This window comes from Amphibalanus amphitrite, unplaced genomic scaffold, assembly GCF_019059575.1.
Source record: "Amphibalanus amphitrite isolate SeventyFive unplaced genomic scaffold, NRLGWU_Aamphi_draft 000606F_arrow, whole genome shotgun sequence".
Classification (NCBI taxonomy): Eukaryota; Metazoa; Arthropoda; class Thecostraca; order Balanomorpha; family Balanidae; genus Amphibalanus; species Amphibalanus amphitrite.
In genome coordinates this window covers 359,441-378,582 of record NW_024882100.1, presented here as the reverse complement: position 1 = coordinate 378,582, position 19,142 = coordinate 359,441, and the positions used below count along the sequence as shown (strand labels likewise).

The window sequence follows — 19,142 nt, the reverse complement described above, 5'->3', positions numbered from 1 at the left end:
ATAGAAAAGAAATAAATATAGACAGATCTGACAAAGCGCGCACGAACAAAAGTCCCAGAACAGCATATATAGTCTCACCACACTACAGGTCTCCATATCCGAGCACCGCTCCCGTCCACACCACCCACCAGAGCCGTCGGGGCTGCATCTGTCCTCGAAACGGGCGCCGCCACCGCCATCGCCACCGCCGACCGCCGCCCACCGCCCGGCCTCGGCGGTGGCGGCTCGCGCGCGCCGCGCCGCTAGTCGGGCGCCGTGCGCTGCGTGAGAAGGTGCACCACCGATCGCGGAGCAGCGGCGAACGCGCGAACGAGCGAGCGAGCAAGCGAGCTACGAGTGAGGGCAGAGGTCCGGCGGTGTCCCAGTGCCAACGGCTAGAGGTCGTGTGCCAGGCCGGGAGCCAGTGAGGGGCGGCGCGCCCCTAGGGAGCACCCCGGCGGTGCACGGGGTCCCTCCGAGGGAGACCCCTCCGGATAGCTCCGGCAGCGGACGGCGCCCGCTTCGAGTGAGCGAAACTACACACCGACAACTCCGAGAACCAGAGGATAGCACCACAGCTGACGGCAGCGGAGACGTGAAGCTGTTCCAGGTAAGCGCCGGAGGGTTCAATTCTCACCCTCCGACCGGCACAGGAACCGCCCAACGGGGCGCGGCGGCGTCCCAGCGGACTGTGTTTATGTCGGAAACATATCCAACCAGAGAAACAGCGGCCGAATCTCGGCGCCGAGTCAGCTCCACTAGCAGACTTAACAGCTGTATCACACTGCGAACGCACGCCAATGAATGAACAAGGGGTATGACACAAACTTAAGGCGGGCATCACGCCAAACAAACCTACAACACCGTGACAAGGCACACACATTTTTCTTCGCCCTCAAACGCGGTGAGGGAGCTCTCATCGATCTCGTGCGAGTGACAGCGTTCGGAAACAGCGTACGGAACACAATGTAGGTCATGGAAGGTCGGACTGAATTAAGGCCACTTAGCGCTTACCACACCCCAATTCGAAGGATTAACGGATAGCCGTGATAAAGCACCAGCGACGTGCTATAAATAGCAGCCATACGAACGGGACACGAGCGAAAGATACGCGATGTCGATGGGATGTCGTATACATGTACGAGTATCACACCGTTAGAAAGTGTCGCCGTGTTTATCAGAAACGGATGTAATGTTGGTCATGTTCATCGTAAGCATTCCGGTGTGAAATAATGGAGACAAAACGACCGTAGGGAAGGTAAACAAGGCAACCGTTTACTAACGTGTGAAATTGCAGAGATGACATAATTTACTGGCGTTGGGCCGAAGACGAGAGGGTGTGAAGAAACGGCCGAGCAACTGGAAAAGCATTTACCAGTGCCTCACGAATATTTAAACATTGAACGAGCGAACCAAGAGCCCATTGGCAGCGCAGGTGATGTTGATGGGTTCAAGAAGAAAAAGTAGACCGCTAACGAATAATATAATATACGCCAACGAAAAATACGAACTATAATAGAAAAGCCGCTCTTTTGAGCGGCTATTCTAAAAGGAGCAAAGGAACATAATGACAGATCAGAAGGTCGTTTGTTAAAACAAACAAATGAACTGAATATGATTAAACATTTTTAACTCATCATTTATGGAGGCTCAAGGAAGCTTCGACTCCTACGGCCATTCCAAGCCCACTTGAGAGAAACAGCAATCGTTTATCCTCAGCTTCGTAAATGAAGTGGATCCGGGAATCAAGTGTAGTGATTCCGGGCCAATCCTATCGCATCAACACAAGCAAGACAGCTACAACTCGAGTTTCTGTCTCAAAGCCACCGCTTTAATCGCCACAGCTGCTGTGTGTACGACCGAGGACCTAATACCCGTACACACTGACCGACAGAAGTAGAACACACCACGCGACTCTGTCCGCATACGCAGCAGGTCAGGTGAGTGCTGATTCCTATCTCAAGGCTGTACAAACTACAGCACAAACTACGCGCTCGTAGCGACCCGCGGTGGATCAAAGCAGCGACGACAAACGCGTCTCCGAGCGCGACGATCGCTTCAGACCGTAGCCATTCGAGGCATTCCGAGCACGGCCGCTGCGCCACTTTCGCCGCCGCCGCTGCCCAGCTGATCACTGCGCCATGCGCCGTGTTCGTACTATGCCCTCTGGCCGTACCGCTCGCCAACTCGGGACGCTCCTATCCTGTAGGCCACGAGTCTTGAATCTACAATAAAATGGGGTCCTTAGTCTCCTAAAGGGAACAACAAAGCTATTACCAGAGGGTGTCAGAAAATTAGATATTGAAAGCTGCCATCGTAACGCCTCAGCCACTGGCTCTAGCCAACAGTGCCACGCTGAAGCCATAGTCGAATTAGCGGCGAAACATTACCGATGCAACGGATCCTGTGTCATAATGACGCGCTACTGACGCATTTTGAGACACCGAATAATAATGATGATTCGTTGGTGGTCCTAAGCCTTGCTGTTGTCCGCACAGTGTGTGGCAACTATCCGCAAACATGACGCTATGTAGCACTCGATAATTTTTCCACTCTTCTCAGGTCCGGTAATTCTGGAAACCAAAAACCGCCAAGAGGCGACGGTAACGTTAAACCAAACACGGTCCAGCTAGCGAAAGCCACCAAGGTCCAGACTCGCCGTAGGCCGTGTGACCACGTGACGTTGCGTCACCGCGTGTGCGTTTTCGACAGAGCGGCCGGCTGGGTGTAATCACTACATCTCCTGGGACCGGAGAATAGCTGCTCGGTGGGTGCGCAGAAGCGAGCGTCAGGGCTCGGCTCGGCTCGCCAGACGCCTACAGTGACACAGCACCAGTAGACTGACTAGGTCACCCAGCGACCTTCGAACAGTATCCAAGCTGATGCCCAGTCGCCTAGCGGAAACGGCTGTCTGTTTCCATAAGCCATAAGTTACTTTGGCTTCAGGCTGGTCAACACAGGCTGGCCGCCGCGCCAGCCTGACACAATCCAAAGGACAGAAGGCGAGATGCCGCATGGGCAGACCGTTCCACAACCGTCAGACAGAATGCATCCAGTCGTTCTAGGCTACGCTCTTATGCTACGATATGCCACGAATGCAACACAAGTGCCGTGCCGTTCATTCTCACCACGCCCCGCCGCGGCGCCGGCGTCGTCTCAGTACGAGCTCGCAACAGCCACCGGCCAAACTATGTCCTCTAACGCGACCCGGCGGCGCCGGTCCGATGGTCACCGCCACACTGCTGGCAGGCGGAGGCACGCCGGTGCACTGCCAGCACTGCACTGCCGCCGTCAGCGGTCACAGGGAGCAGGAACCGCAAGGCATACCAGGCACGGCGGTGGCCGGGAAACGCCGCCAGAATGGCCGAGGACAGCCGGCTGAGCGGCGAATGTAGGACTAATTAACAGGTCATATAGGCGGGGTTGGTGCCTCCTCAGGCACGTCCCTTGAGAGTTCCTTTGAGAGACCAACTGAGCAGCGTGGTGACGTGTTGGGAGATGGCCACGCCAGGTGTCCTAGATCAGCCAGAGAAACTACCAAACCATCCATCTTGGTGGCATTATGCAACTTCTTTGTAAAGCGTGGTCAATTAGCAGCATCTTTAGGATACAAAAACTTCTGTTGGACAACAAACTGTCAAGGCGTCTTCTTTCAGAGGCCTCCAGAAAAAGTAAAGATGCAGATCATCCTCCATAAAGCTGACTGGTCAGCTCTTTTCTTTTCCCTTGCATCCAAACCATGAGGATCATGTTTGGTTTCCAAGGGCGCCCAGACTTCGTTGGTCACCAGCGTCCCATCCCCGTTCCGCCCCGGTCAGGAGGGCGCGGTGCCGGCCATCGGGTTCCCGATCACTAACTGACAGATGAAGCCATCCAGTCGGAGGCCGATGACACGTGGATCTCTGCCATCCCGCCCGGTGCTAATCGGGGATCAGGTGTGCCGACGGTGGTGCCATCTGTGTGACAGAATCGGGACTACATCGGGCATGGAGTCTGCAAGGCACCGGGTATGGAGTCTACACGACCGCCCGCAGGGTGCCGAGGAGTATTGGTGGGAGCGGAATAGGTCAATGAATGGGAACTGTAAGAAGGGTAAAGTTAGGTGGCTTTTCTCTTTGAATAGAAGCGAGGAACGTTAAACGTGGAGCCGACGTCTTGGTTAAAAATGGCTACCAAAATGTTTCTTCCATTTTCAGTGCCTCTCAAGCCTCGAAATTTTTGTACATCTATTCTCTCCAATTATTAAGGCTCTCCTTACTTCGCCCCGCTGCAGCGGGGCGAAGTAAGGAGGGTAAGTAAGGGCGGAGATAACAGCGCGCTGTTATCTCCGCCCTCTAGCTGGTAATCACCCACCACGCACCGGTCATCTTCCCTCTTCCCCTCCACTCCCTCCCAAGAGTGCAGTTCAATGATCCGTGCCGCCTCCCCGCCTCCTGACGCCATCACCAGTCAGGCACACACGCCCGTCTTCCCTGGACGCACGCTCGACCGCCCCAAGCAGACAACACGCAGATCGCTCAGCAGGTCGCGATAAATATTCCCGCGAGGTGGCAGCACTATCACCCGTTCCGCCACGCTTCCCACAGCCCGTCCCCAGTGGCTTGGGTCAGCTATTTGGTTGGTATTCATGATCGTATACCAGCAAGGTCGTTCGCTAATGTAGAAATCGCCGTTCCGGTGGGTAGCGGCGGTGTTGGGACCGCTAGAGCGTTCTTACTGCCACCTACAGGGACGGAAGTAAACTAGCGTCGATGTATGCGTGCCTAAGGTGGGGCCGCTTGACGCAGACAGAGTACAGTCACGGATAACGATGCATATAACTGAGTGTTTTACACGGGAAAGAATAGAACTCATTTTGTTCTTTGATCAACATCGAACCAACCGTTTCATATTGAAACAGGAACGATCCGTTCATCCGACTGACAGTGGAATAAAATAGGTTGGATGGTGCCGTTACGGGTATTTTCCTTACCTTTTATAGACGAACAGCGCTCCTTGCATATCTGTCTTTTGCTGAAAAGAGAGCATGGAACAGATCAAAATGTGATCAGTGACTAATGGCATAAACAGTTTCAAGACTTCCGCGAAGGACACGCGACGAATCATTGAGCCTACGCAAATTATTCAATCATCCTGGCCAGTGGAGCATATATCCAACCATGTCCAAATTGTTTTAAACGTCGAGAGCAGTGAGGCATTATACAGGTCACAAAGTATCAGGCATGAATTTATGCCAGTCAAGGTTAGCACACTTATTCGTATGTTATAAATCCACTAAAACACAGCACAAGATATCAAAATTAGAGGACTTAAAACTTCTTCCCGTTCATCCTCACCAGACGCCTTTTCACGCCCAGCCGGCGTCTGAACTCACCCACTCGCTCGTCTCTGACGAGTACTCGTACACTGCCACCTGGGTGGCACTGTCCACAATATCCTCCACGTACGGATCGTGACGGCGCACTGCCGTCAGGTTCATCTGCTGAGAGTTCACCCGGTCTGCCATACTTCTGTCTGCCGGCAAAAGAATGGAGTGGGTGTGAGCGGTAGGTGTTGAGGGGGCTCTGGACTCTGGTAAGGGCTGTGTGGAGGTTACTTGGCCAGACATAGCCGACAGCAGGTTAAACAGTAGTACCAATCGCCAATCGACGTGGCAGCGTGGGGCTGGGAGAGTCACAGTTTCCGATCGCATTACTGACCAAACCGAATTCACTCCCAATCTGAGAGCGAGTCTCCCAGCTTGGGGGGGGGGGTGAAAATGGTTTGGTTCAGAAAGACAGCCAGAAGTCTGAAAAGTCCCATTCTCACCAATCTGATTACTTTTGAAAGACTAAATGGACACTTGCCCAATGGATGATACGACAGACATTTAAATTTGGTTCATGATGATGATGATGAATTGGGGAGGTGGTTAGGACAATGTTGAATGTGAGAGTGATCCAATTGTAGCAATCATAGTCCTATTCATCAGAGGTGGGTGGTGTGGTAGCCTTCCAGCAATGTACCTCACCTCACTTAATATGAGGGGTTAGATAGGTGTAAAGTAGTTGTGCCAGATAGGTGATAAGTAGGTACTGTGTAGGTGTAATGCCAGACAGGCGACAGCGAAGCATGGCAACAGGGTTGATGTGAAAGTCGGTGACAAATCTGCACCAGCTGCCTGCACTAACCAGACTAGAAATCCTCACCAGACTGCACCGAACAAGATCTGGATTCTGGAACCTATGCTACATAATCTGTAAATCTGAACTTGTGAAAAGACAAAATCAAAATACAAATTAAATCACAGTGAATACCACTGACTACTGAGGGCCACAAAACTCCAAGCAAAATGTACACCACACCAATTTGGTTATAATCGCACCAACAGATGTATATCTGCATCACTTTGCACACTGGGGGCAAGCTCCACCCTGTGCTGACTGCTGACATGATATTGTGGAGATTGCCGTACTGATACCTTCCTTCAAAAATGTTGCCACCTCATGGCACTGCAGATGCACGGTACCTTCAAATGTGGTGGAGGCTCCATCTACAAACATGTTCAAGAACAGGCTAGGCCAACACAGGGCTGCTGAACCTGCTTCCTCACACCACAACTGATAACATTTCCAAGTCCGGCTCGATGTGAGCACTGAATAGACCTTGTCTACTACAGCTCACTACCATTCAACTTCAACTTCAACTACCAGCATAAGCTAAGAACTGTCATACTTTAAGTTAAGTCAGACACTACAGCTTTGATCATTATTACAAGCGAGCTCATTACAACGAGAAGCCCATTATTACAAGAAGGGATGAGCTGCCTGTCCAATGTATAGGAAATATATTAGTATGAGGGCCCGATCCCATCCGACCTGGCCTGAAATGCTTTTGAGAGGTTTATATCTCAGCAACCACTGTGCCGATTGACCAGCGGTCATTTTTGTTGGGAAGCTCCATCTCTTCCACCCAGTAATTGACTAAGATTGACTAAAGTAGGTACCTAACTGACTAAAAAATGAGCAATGGGAGTTGGGAGGGGTCACCAACCACCTGCATATTGATATTGAGTTACATTTTCCCATGCAAAACTTAACATCAAAGCATTATGACAGTAGCTGTGTCACATTTACCTACAGGAGCCAGAACTTAACAAAGTTATAGTGAATTTGCACTTTGCAGTCCTTTGACAATGAGGCTGGAGTGTGGGGTAGGAGCAAAATGAGAATGTGAACTGACAAATCAAAATAGTTGCATAATGCATTCCGTAAGGGGGATCAGGGAGGACTTTAGTATAGAGTGGTGACCGCACCACCCAGAATGATTGTCGCCTACGGGCGGGCTACGGCCACCGGTTATGCGCACTGCGGCTGGGCAGCGTGCATTCTCATACCAAGTGACCGCGCTTTTAAACCAGCTGCCTACTGCCTTTCTAGATTGAGATCTCGACCCGGGCTGTTTCAAGATAGCAGTGAAGGCATTTTTCTAATGGAGTGACGAGTGGCTGTGATTGATGATGGCATGGTTGCGCATGGCGTGTGTCATGTGTGTGTCTATGTGCGTGTCGAGCGTCTGGTATGGGTACTTAGGTGTGTGATTTGTGACATTTTTATTCCCATTTAACCCTGAGTAGTTATGCGTTTTTACTCGCCATGACTCAGACTAAGACACGGAATAGCCACGGTGTACTGTGGAGTTGTCTGCCTCCGTCAATACAATACAATACAATACAATACAGAGAAGTAAGAAGATAAAGGGGCACACCTGCAAAAGTAATGATGCCAAAATACACTATTCACTCAGCATAATTCGCTGAAACCAACTCAAACTCTTGAAAATTATTCACGCCGCACACCTGAAAAGCGCCGAATTATGCATTCGCGCCACTACTGTAAACATTATTCAGCTGTTGATTTTGTTTTCCTTTTTTGTACGAACCTAGCGGTGTTATTTTATAACACCGCTATTTTTTTTTTATTATAAGTCCAGACTTGTAAGCGATTCAAAAAAATTCAATCAATTCAATCACGACTCACTTGATGAAATGACCGATTCAATCATAACTCAATCAAACAGTCTTGATTTTCCAAGCGATTCAATCACGACTCATGGACCTTGTGGTTCAACTCAATCGCGACTCATCCCATTATCAGTGATTCAGGGAATGACTCAACTCATGATTCAACTCAACGCGCTTCAATCAACATGTTATTTATAATGTATACATATGTGATATCAATTTAAGAAATTTTTGGAAACTGATACCAAACTGATACCAACCAAATACACTGGGAGAATACCAAAAAACATAGAAAAGTACTAAGTCTATACCGAACTCAACAAAATGGTAGGTATTCATATAAATATGGTGTAAAGATGATAATTTAAGTACAGAATACACAAGTTCTGTTACAAATGAAGCTACCAGAGGACTTATAAATTTATTCATCTGCCTGACGCTTGCAAAAGGAAACATATGCAAAATTTCACAGAACACTACCACATATTATTATCAGCATCTTCGAAAAGGACCGAAATTTGCAAATCAATTGTGACACCCAAACTAAAATAGCTGGTGATCAGCCATATAAAAAAAATATTGATTGATACTTTATGAAGCAGTGGTAAAGCAGGTAAAGTAGGTATTACACAGGACTACCTAGACATTTTCGGCTCGCTACAAGTTTTGTTTACTAGGCATCAAGACTACGGATTATGGACACTTACGAAGCTATTCAATAGTTACATAATATAAATTTGAATGCTCTCATGATAAAACTACCTCAACCATCATATCTTCAAGGACAAAAAACAATTCCAAGCCCCCCACGACACCAAACTTCATACCAGGCGGAGCTTTGAAATGGCCTGGCTACACTATGCGTTTTCTGCGTGCGTTTTTTGCTTGTGCGAGTTTGCGTGATTTGCGTTATATGGTTCTAGAAAGAAACGATATTTCGTTTTTGTTGTATTTTTTTTTATAAAAAAAACTTTTAATTATCATAAAGGCTTTATTAAGTTTTATATAATAAACGCAAAACACGCAAACTCGCCAAAAACCCACGCAGAAAACGCATAGTGTAGCTAGGCCTTTATACGCATGCGCTAAGTGGGCAGCCATCTTTTATTCAGCAGCAGACCTATACAAAATGCATAGTTTATATTTTTAGATTCAATTAAGCATATTTATGTATGCGTGTAAGTGTAAAACATTTTTTTATTCTGTCCAATTTGTTCGAAAAAAAACTATCGAACAGTAAAAATATAAATTGGCTTGGCAATATGTATTCAGCCCAGCACTAGGTAGTTGTAGCTTTTTTTTTTTTTTTTTTTTTTTTTTTAGTGGCCCTAACTTACGTTACCGGCCTCGCGAGGAGGGCGGCGACCTAACTACGCCGCGCAAAACAAACCGGCCGTCCTAACTAAGACCGGTGGCCACTTTTACAGCAAGACAACATGGGAAAACCCATATCCATGTACTATGCCATGAATATGGGAAAAAACCCATGAATTTACGTTAAGACACATAAATGACAGTGAAACTTACCGGTAAATTGATGTTTGTGAAGGGAGGGAAGGAGGAAGTTTGTGAATGGTAAGGTTACGAGAGTTTGATGACAGGAATGGTTTGAAGAGTGGGGGATATGTCGCTGGGAGGGATGGGGTTTGTGAATGTTTAAGCGTCACGATGAAAGGAATGGTTTGGAGGATGGGGAATCTGTCGCTGCTGCAGTTGGCGGCCGACGGTTTTGTAGTACAACAACTACAACTACGACGGTAGTTGTAGCGTATATTGACGCAGCTGCGACATAAAAGCATATTCTGCGTGGTTTGCATGTGGCAAATATTGCGAGCAGTCTGGCAAATCTCAAATCCAAATTTAGCATCGAATGCAAAACTGTTAGCGGTCCTCAAAATTAGAAAGCGAAGAACATCAAACGGATAAAGATTGTTTGTTGAGCTCAAGCTATGAAAACAATAGTTTTTGGGTGATAGTGGAGGTGAAGTGAAGGTGGTTGAGTTTTTAATACCTAGTAGGGTATGTATCTACTTTTCGCCATTGTATCTTTACTTTTGTGTAATTGAGAGCCACGGCAATATGTGACATCTATTAATGCTCGTAAGCCAAGGTATTCCAATTATTTATGTTGATAGGTAAACGCTGATTCTGCTGGGAAATGTAAGGTGAGTTAGAAGACCATGGGTGAGATCAAGCAATTTATGACCCTTAGCCCAAAATCAAATCAGTAACTAAGGTTACCTACCAAATTATAATGTGAACATAAATTGTGTATTCATCAATATGCTTTGCCTGCTCACAAATGTCCTGATGAAACAGGGTATTAAAAATATAAAGATTAACATAATATCTTAAACATGTGTGTTGAGCAATGTGCGCCTGCTTAGGTACTGCTATTGTTAACTTGATATTTATAACACCGCTATTTGAACTCTTGAAAATTATTCACGCCGCACACCTGAAAAGCGCCGAATTATGCATTCGCGCCACTACTGTAAACATTATTCAGCTGTTGATTTTGTTTTCCTTTTTTGTACGAACCTAGCGGTGTTATTTTATAAAGACTTTTAATATCCATAGTTTTCTTAAAATTTTCATCACAAAAATTAACAAATCAAAAATAAATTGTTTCAAAAATAAACATACAAACAAAAAAAACAGAAAATTGTATGCAGCATCATTATGCACGCGCACGCTATGTACCACGTGATCAATATGTCAACAACCTATAGATCTAGATTTATCTCTTACCACCCACATGACGTCTACCTCGATGCTTGAAAAGTTGATTGTGTTGATTAGCGTTGGATTTGCAGGTCGTCTCACAGATTTCCACAAGACTTTTTCCTGTAAAAGTGCTATGCGGGCATAGCTAGGTGCATGGCAATTAGGCTGGTGCCTACTATGCCACTACTGCATTGAGCAAACAGACGTGGTCCAGGTCGTGAACTCTGCATAAAAGACTTTGAGAACTTTTGAAGCTTTGAGAAGAAATATTTCAGAACTTGAACTTCAACTTTTGGTGGACGATGTGGGGCTGAGTGCGGTAAATTGATGATGCTAGTAGATCTGATGGGATATTGCCCACCCAATAAGAGTCTCATGCCTGGATTTTCAGCGGGCATCTGATGCACATGCCACCCAATTTTCCCAGTTTCAAATTGATCTTGTCTTGGTAAACTGAATACCTCAGTTGTGTTAGTGGTGAAGTTACGGATACCTGATTGACATAATAATCATCCATTAGACTGGTTAGAGATGAAGACCTAAACCATTCAGTGTAAGCTGCAATATTCACATGAAGTCAAATCTACAAGTCTCCTAGACACCTGCAAAGTGCCTGTTCAACAATAGTCCATAACAATAAGATAAAGAAAAGAGAGCAGCCCTCCAGCTTCATCCTCCGCAGCTTCTGAAGAAGAGGTGGCTGCAATACCAATATGGACCATGACTTATCAGGTAGGTGAAGTGCACATAATGCAAATTTCCATCAACATGCCCATGCTGATGCAAACAAACTTTTGTTTGTTGCCCATCATCACATCATTACAATAAGCTTGTTAGCATCACTACCTACAACTACATTGGAACATATTCATCAGCATTTCTTCTTTTCAGCCCTGTCAGTATCAGTGATTATGGTGTCCTGACAATATTGTAACTGACAGAGATGCTTGTGTACTGAGAGGCTTACAAAGCAACAGTGGCTACTGTTCTAACTTATCAACATTGCATCAAATATGTTGTGAATTATAAGTACAGCTGTCATCAAGAGGTTTCCCCAGTGAGGTATAAACTATCTTGAAACTTCCTTCATTCTAACTGAGCTTTTTTCTTCAGCTGTCTGATCTGTCCTAAGGTTGGTGTTTTCTCAATTTTCATCTGCATAGACTAGGGAACCCTTAGTTTAGTTAAGAGCCTTTATTTTTATGTTGAAATGCACTTTTTTATTCTCTCCCCATTTCTATCAATGATTTAGGTGCCTGGTTGTCTCTCCTTTTACATTTTGTTCTGATGCACATTTTATTTCATAGGCTTTGAGGCATGCTAGCCTGAGTATTTAGATAAAGGCATTTAGTTGCAGTTTTTCAGTTGCATGGCCACTCCCAATCATCATTTACATAATTTTTGTTACATCTATAAATGCATGTCATTTCAAACCCAACATGAGTTTACCTATCCCTTGATTTTAAGAAATAAATGAAATGTTAAGGTCATGTTTCATCTAGGACAATCAGCAAAGCTGTATGCTTTTTGTTGTATAAGCCACTTGCCCAGGCCCCAGTGAGTCCGTAGGTACTCCCGTAAACTGACTCACTAAATGCCAATCGTCCATAGTAAAAAACGTGACCGGTCCTCAGCTGGCCGCCGCGCGGTGCTGCCGCCTAGCGGTCGTCTCGTGAACTGTGAGCCTGCCGTCTGCTGGCGACATCTGCTATCAAGTGCGCCAGTCAGGCCGGCATATTTGATGCGCTTCCAAGCGGGCCGGGCCGCGGTGCGGCCGGTACGAGCCGAGCCGAGGGCAGCAGCAGCGCGGCGGCCGCCGCCGCCCCCTCCTGAAATAGCGCGCCTGGGCGCCGGCCGCCGGCTGGCCCGGTGGATGGCCGGGCGCGGCGGTCAGCCGGCTCGTGTGTCGGGCCGACGGTGCGTCCGGGTCCGTCGGCGGTATTTTCAGAGAGGGCCGTCGTGCGAACCGCTGCGTGCCAGCCGCCGGGTGCCGACTGTCCCCGCGCCGGCACCGGCTGCAGTATTATGTTCTGGAGCGCGGCCAGAGACGGGCTGCAGTAACAGCGGCGGTGCCGTCTTCCACTGGCCGTCGCCAACCGCAGACCATTTCGGTGGCAAATGAGGACGTTCTTCTTAAGTCACAACAACTGTCCTCTCAGCTCTTAGTGCGATGGGTATTTGGGTCGAGTGTTCCAATAGCTTAGTGTTTTTATATATTCCGGAGCTTGATAACAGATTGTAGCTAGAAATGCCAGAGCAAGGACTTTTGTCCACTTCGGTTGCAACTGCCAACTGCATTCTCAGGACCCGTGCCAACCACGCGCAAGTTGGTGTATAATTGAGCCGTGTCATGTTCAACCCGGCGTTTGCTGCCAGCCGCTGGCCTCCCGCCCTTTGGAGGGCCAGTCCAACAGTCTTCTCAAGTCCGCGGTATCGCTGATCTCTTTCTTAGTTATCGTATTTGCCTGAATGTTGTTTGCACATTGCACACACGTTTCTAGTGCAGCTGCACCAGTTGGTAAATTTCCATTGAGCTGTAATTATCGGTAGCCGTGGTCTTGCTGTTGAGTGTGTGATAGTCCCTTGCAGGATTTTCGTGATGCTGGCAGAGGTGCCTCTATATGGATGTCTCATCACAGAGCAGGTGGACGCTTTTCTTGGTATCTACACTGCGCCACGGTGTATAAACGTTGTTCGTTGACAAATTAAGGAAGTTTTGCAGATGTTATGATTATATTGATATTTAATGGGACGGATTTTGAGAACAAGGATTAAAGAGGACCTAAGCGCGCTGTTGAAATGGGTGCTAGTGTGTGGCGCTTTAATCAAGCCACTTAAAACGCTAATTTAGTTGTCGGCGTAAGTCGCTGTCACGGAAACCAATTGCGTAACAATTCCACTTATATTGAATAAAGTTCGTTCCACATCTTCACACCCGCTGACTCTCACAGAAGAGATCTATTAACTAAGTGCCTCATCGCAAAACATTCCATCCGGCTGGCGACGGTTTCGTGGAATGTGTCTCAGAAGTTGGCCAGTTCGCGGTCCGGATCCGGGCCGCTCTCTGCGCCGCTCTGGGTCGCTCTGACCGCGCAGAGGGCTGCTGAACGAGCCGCCGCGCTGAGCTGCCACTCTGGCCACCAAAATAGAGCGCCGCGCCGCGCCGGCCGGCGGGCTGCGGGGCTGTGTAGGATACTGGCCGGCGCGACCTGTCGGCAACTGTCCCCTCGCGTCCGGCTGGGGCCCGGAGGGGTGAGCCCCGCGGGGCTACCGTTCGCCGGCCGGTCAGCGATCTGTTTACCCCTCCGCGCGTCTGGTCAGCCCGGACGTGGCTCTGGTGCTTCTGGTAGCTTCCACGGTCCGGCGGGCGGTCCCTTTGAGCACAAATAGGCTCTGGGCGGCTGCTGCCGCGCTGCGACGAAGCTGCTCGCCGGCACGTCGCGTCGCGTCGAGCTGCAGACAGCAGTCTTTCCGTGATCCTCTAATGAATAAAAGATGATCTCAGTCATCATCCGTGCATGCATACAGTGCACTGCAGTGCACAGTGCATATGACAGCCTTCACTCCTGCCAACGGCGACTACCGTCCGTGCATACGATAGCTCTGGCTGAAATGCGGGCTGCTGAATGCGCCCGAGCTTTATATAGCCAGCGTCTGGCCGTTCTGCATTCGTTTAGCATGCCGCCCGGGCCCCGTTATACGGTCGATGGCCGTATAAGAGCACTGCTGCCTTCGACTGTTAGAGACGGCCAAGGCTGAGACGCTATTTTTGATCGTGCGTGCCGCCCGGGAAATGCCGTAATGTCGTGCACGGGCCGGTTGATGGCCCGCCGCTCTCAGTCAGCTGTTGCTCGGGGAGGGGGTGCAGACGGGGAGGGGAGGGGGAGTGATTGGCGTGCCGGTACGCTACCAATCACGGCGTCCGATGACTGTCAGGGGCGGCCGATTGGATTCGGAGCTGCCGCCACTCCGGGGACCCGGTGACGAGATCTTGTCAACGAGGCTCCCGGCTGTGGAGTTCGGAACTCGCGGAACACGGCTGGTGTAGTCGCTGAATGCGATATCCAGGAGTGTCGTAGGTAGTGAGGAATGCTGGCCGTATTTGGATGACGATGCGATGCTCATGGATGACGGTGATTGAAAATAATGACCCGCCGCCCATTAGCAAAACACCACCCACGGCCTACCATCCACTCTATATCTACCACCGGCTATCTCCCACTGCCCAACTACCGCCCACCCACCACCCACGACCCACCACCCACTGTCTACCACCCTCCGTCTACCAGCTGCCAACCGCCCACCATCTTCAGATGCCCTCAGACTGAGGATGATCCGGCCGGTCGATGGGTCAATCGGTGCCAATTTGCCTGTATCGAGTGGCGAACGTTTGCACTTTGGCACAACGGCCGGCAGCGAGGGCTGGCCGGTAAAAGGATGCTCGATTATTCAGTGCCGGTCGAATCAGGGTCAGTGGGGGAAGTTAGGGGCAAGGCAAGTTCGTAGATCTCAGAGTTGGCGATGGGGGTGGTAGTGTCAGATAGAGGTTAGGCTTGTGTAGGTGGCGGCTGCCGATTGTCCCGAATTCTGCTTCAGGTGGGGTTTAAATGAGATAATCAAATAAAAATAGTGATGCTCAATGCTTATGGATGCGTCGACTGAATGCTATTTCGATTCCATGAAATGGAACCGAAACTCTCGCATAACTCTCGGAGCCCGGGACATGAATTCAAGTGTCAGCGGGTGTGCGGGGACAGCCAGTAGAAAGCTGTCAAAGTTGCTGATGAGGAGTTCCGGGACATGAGCTATGTGGCCTATTGATGCAGAAATCCTCTGTATCTGTTATTTTTCAAAACATTAAATGCAGTTAGGACGGCCGTAAAGTAAGTTTCCGCCCTTCGCTCCGCGCCATTGGAAGTGACTGTGGCGAACCTTCGCTTGCGTCGTCATTGTAACTTGGAACATTCGCGTTCTGCGTGTCATCTTGGCCATGGTTTTGGCAATGAAATCGCGTTTATATTGCATGCATTTTTTATTGAAAGGCATAGCATTACATGTTCAAGACGATGCTTTGATGCTGATTACAAGAAGGCTCTCATACAAGTTATTTGACAGTCGTGGTTTGAACACCTGCGCCGGGCGCACCAAGCGTGATGTGCGGCACAGCATAGATGCAGGCGCCGACCAGTAGTGCCATCTAGGGGCGGAGCTTGTAACTTGAACAACGGATGGGCGACGTGCCCCTTTCTTATAGTGAGGCTGTTACGTTCGGTATTTCGGAACTAAAACCAAGCGATATGCGGCCGAGTATTACTGACCGAAGTCTTCAAAGCTGTCGGTAACGCAGTGAAGATGCGTGGAAGACGATCGGAATCGCTTTCAAACGTAGCTCGTAGTTATGTTCTATGCGGACGCTCTTAACAGAATGGCGACCCCGATGCCGGAAATTATTGGATTTAATCAACCGCTTGATAGGGATTTGCCCCCATAAACAAAAGCACATTCTCAATGTGTATGTATATCACTTTAATTACAAGAACCCACGGGCCATTGTTCAAGAGTCTGACAGTTAAATAACCCCAACTTCCCGGACCGTTACTCAGCTCTGTCCAACCGTCCCTCATCCCTCCGCCGAGTATTGGCGTTTTCCCGAACACCTGTCAGTCTCAGCGCACCGTTCCGGGGCCGCTCAGGACCGGCGGCGACGGGCTCGATCCGGTACGAGTCGTCTCGTGCGTCGTTCCCGACGTGAGGCGGCGCCTCCCTGTCGGCTCCGACGCCACCGACGCTACCGTCGCCGCTCAGGTCAAGTCGCCTAAGGGGCTTGGTCGGCCGCCGCGGCGGCGGCGGCAGTCACGCGAGCGGCCGGATTGGCCGTTTCATGAGCTCGCTGCTCGCTGCTGTTGCTCTCTGCTGTTGCTCGCCAGAGGTGTCCCACTGGCATTGAGACCAGACATGTCTGGTTGGACGGTTCATGGTAACCCGTACCAGTCACATGCCATCCACCCGCCGGCGAGATAAGAAGACGTGGCGTTTCTACGGCCGAACTTGGTTATGTTATGATGATCGGAAAGGGTTTATCGGCGTGGAGGCATTCCAGACGCTGTTTTCACCCGAAAACGGCTGGGAAATTGATATTCTGAGGGTTTGCCGGCATCATATTTGCCAAATCAGACTTGAATGATGGAGTCATTTCTTTGGTTATATTAGTTTTAATATCTTTTCAGCATCTGGCGACTTCGCTTCAGCAGCTGAGTACATGTCGGTTACGATCAGAACGGTTAGTGGTTGGACCGAGTTTGTTTTTGGTCCTGAGGTACGAGGCTTGACACCATGTCGGTAGATGTTCTACCTCGAAAGATCTACCTTCCTTTTTTCCTCCTCCGGGATGGAAACCACGACGATTTCCCTTCGCAGTGCTACCCTGCGACGGTTCTAGAGGAAACCAAATTACAAAAGCAAAATAAATAAATAAACAAATACTGATCTATGCCGACACATCGCAGGCAGTGCGCCCGACGATGTGCAGTTCATTGGGTGCTTGGAGCCAAGGACCTTTCTAAATGGGGTGGTGTAATGAGCACATACGCGCCGTGTTATTGGGAGTGTTGGCTAGTTAGAGGATGGCCCAACGGGATTTACTCGGAGCTCAGGCAATCAAATCAAACAAGTGGTCGAATATGTGGTGAAACGTTTGTGACAGATTCCACTTCGTTTTGTAACAATCGGACACGGATGCTTTCAGCGATGGAGTCTGTTGAAGGCTGGATTGATATGGGAATTGATTTCGATGTTGTCGCTAATATTAGTCCGTGCTGCGACAAAATGGATCAGCGATTGATGGCCGGCTCGTCATGCGACAGTGAATATATAGGTAGTTTAATTATTTGTGCAAGCTCGGGCGTTGATTGAGAAGCGGCTTTATGGTAATGCCTTCTGTTATGATGTTTCAGAGTTAGGTAAGACACCACTATTAAACGAGATTCACAGATAACTATTAATTATGGGATATTTAGCTGGAAGTTAGACGAGGTGCTCAAGTATTTTACCTATCCATCTCAGTCAGAACCAATCGACTGTTGTGCATCGAATCATGCATAGCATCGACAATCAGGCAAATACATTTTGCATGTTAATTTGGATAAAAAAAAAACAGATGCATGAAGGAACGGTCTAAATTATGCGTTTGTTGTGCGCTGGAACTCCGAAGTCCGGTCAATAGAGAAAGCCTGGCGCTGGCAGAATGAATCCGTACCCACAATGAGCCAGGCTGGTCGTTGAATAGCGGTTTTGCTTGCTGGAATAGGTCATTTCTGTTGCACATTTTCAGTTATTATTCTGCGAAACGGCGGTCTTGTTCTTATGGAATCACTGGGAACCTCTCAACCTGCGTCACGAATCTGCTCATATTGTATTTCATTATCGTTAATTTCCAAGACATCTTCACCATACAGTTGATGAGATATTACAGCGTGTGCATATTACCCTTACATCATTTCATTAGGCTGGGAAGCCTGCTTTTACGAAGAAAATTAAAAAAGGAATGTTTTCACTATTCTTAGCAGATGGGCGGTGGTCTTCATGCAGTCTTGGCTCCCTAAAGTCGCAATCATCATCATGTTGAAGCGCCACTGCGGCTGAAGGTTAAGTAGCACCGCAGAAGATGATGACTATTGGCTTTAGATCTTATCACGATTGAAGGTGACTGTAACGAACTTTGTTCATATGAAGCTCATTGCGTATCCTTCGGCAAAGACGATTATTTTTTTCTTTTTCACTGGTTCCTTTTCGTCTGCATGGTATTTCACCCAACGGCAATTCGAACTGTAGACAGAGTCCTCTAAGGGATACCCTCTTTGCTGGACTATGTCTGAAGCTGTTGCCCGTGTCAACTCTAAATATTTAATGCCTTCCAAGAATCACCCGTTGCTTCCAAACACCACTCGTCTTCTACTGGGAGTGTGGAAAGTTTCACTCACCAACCTCTTCTGCAATGGTATCGGTTGATGCCCGAAGTCAAGACAGAGCTCTGGGTTTTCGGTCTAAGGGGCGGCCGTGCCGGCGGCGGCGGGCCCGGCCCAGCCGACCCGTATCGATTGTGTGATGCGGTTTGCCGGGGGCGGCCCGGTCCGGGCGGGCCACCAGTCGATGTCTGACCGTCCTACGACCGGTGTCCAGTCTCCCCGCCATGTTCCGTGTGCCCCGGCCGCCCGCGCGCTGCCATCCGGCCAATAAAGGTACCGTACCGGCCGTGCTCACCGCCGTGCCCGCGGCCGTAGCCATGTCTACGGCCGGCCCCGGCGACAGGGGCAGTCAGGGCTGTTTGTGCGGGGCTCGCTATCGATGTGTGTGCCATCGGTGTGCGGTCACCGGCCGCTCGCGACTCGCACACTCCCCCCTCCCCTGCCCTCGCCCCACTGACTCGCCCAGGTGG

At 49.1% G+C, this 19,142-nt stretch overlaps 2 protein-coding genes across 11 annotated transcripts in view; one reads left to right on the top strand and one right to left on the bottom strand.

Annotated features, from left to right (window-relative positions):
* LOC122394698 (mRNA-decapping enzyme 1B-like) overlaps positions 1-12,268 on the bottom strand; it is a 38,555-nt gene extending 26,287 nt beyond the window's left edge. Inside the window, exons 1-3 of one of the 10 annotated variants that reach the window (XM_043391759.1) lie at positions 12,256-12,268; positions 5,354-5,493; positions 4,952-4,992 (exon numbers count right to left, since the gene is read on the bottom strand). In XM_043391759.1, coding sequence (XP_043247694.1) covers positions 4,952-4,992; positions 5,354-5,485 — 173 coding nt within the window. In that variant the 5' untranslated portion in view covers positions 5,486-5,493; positions 12,256-12,268. The other 9 variants (XM_043391753.1, XM_043391756.1, XM_043391760.1 and 6 more) reach the window with 9 other exon arrangements.
* Positions 11,407-19,142, top strand: part of LOC122394696 (muscle calcium channel subunit alpha-1-like) — a 122,938-nt gene continuing 115,202 nt past the window's right edge. The window contains exon 1 of the mRNA XM_043391740.1: positions 11,407-11,440. Within this exon, the coding sequence (XP_043247675.1) occupies positions 11,422-11,440 (19 nt within the window). The 5' untranslated portion in view covers positions 11,407-11,421. The remainder of the gene's footprint in view (positions 11,441-19,142) is intronic.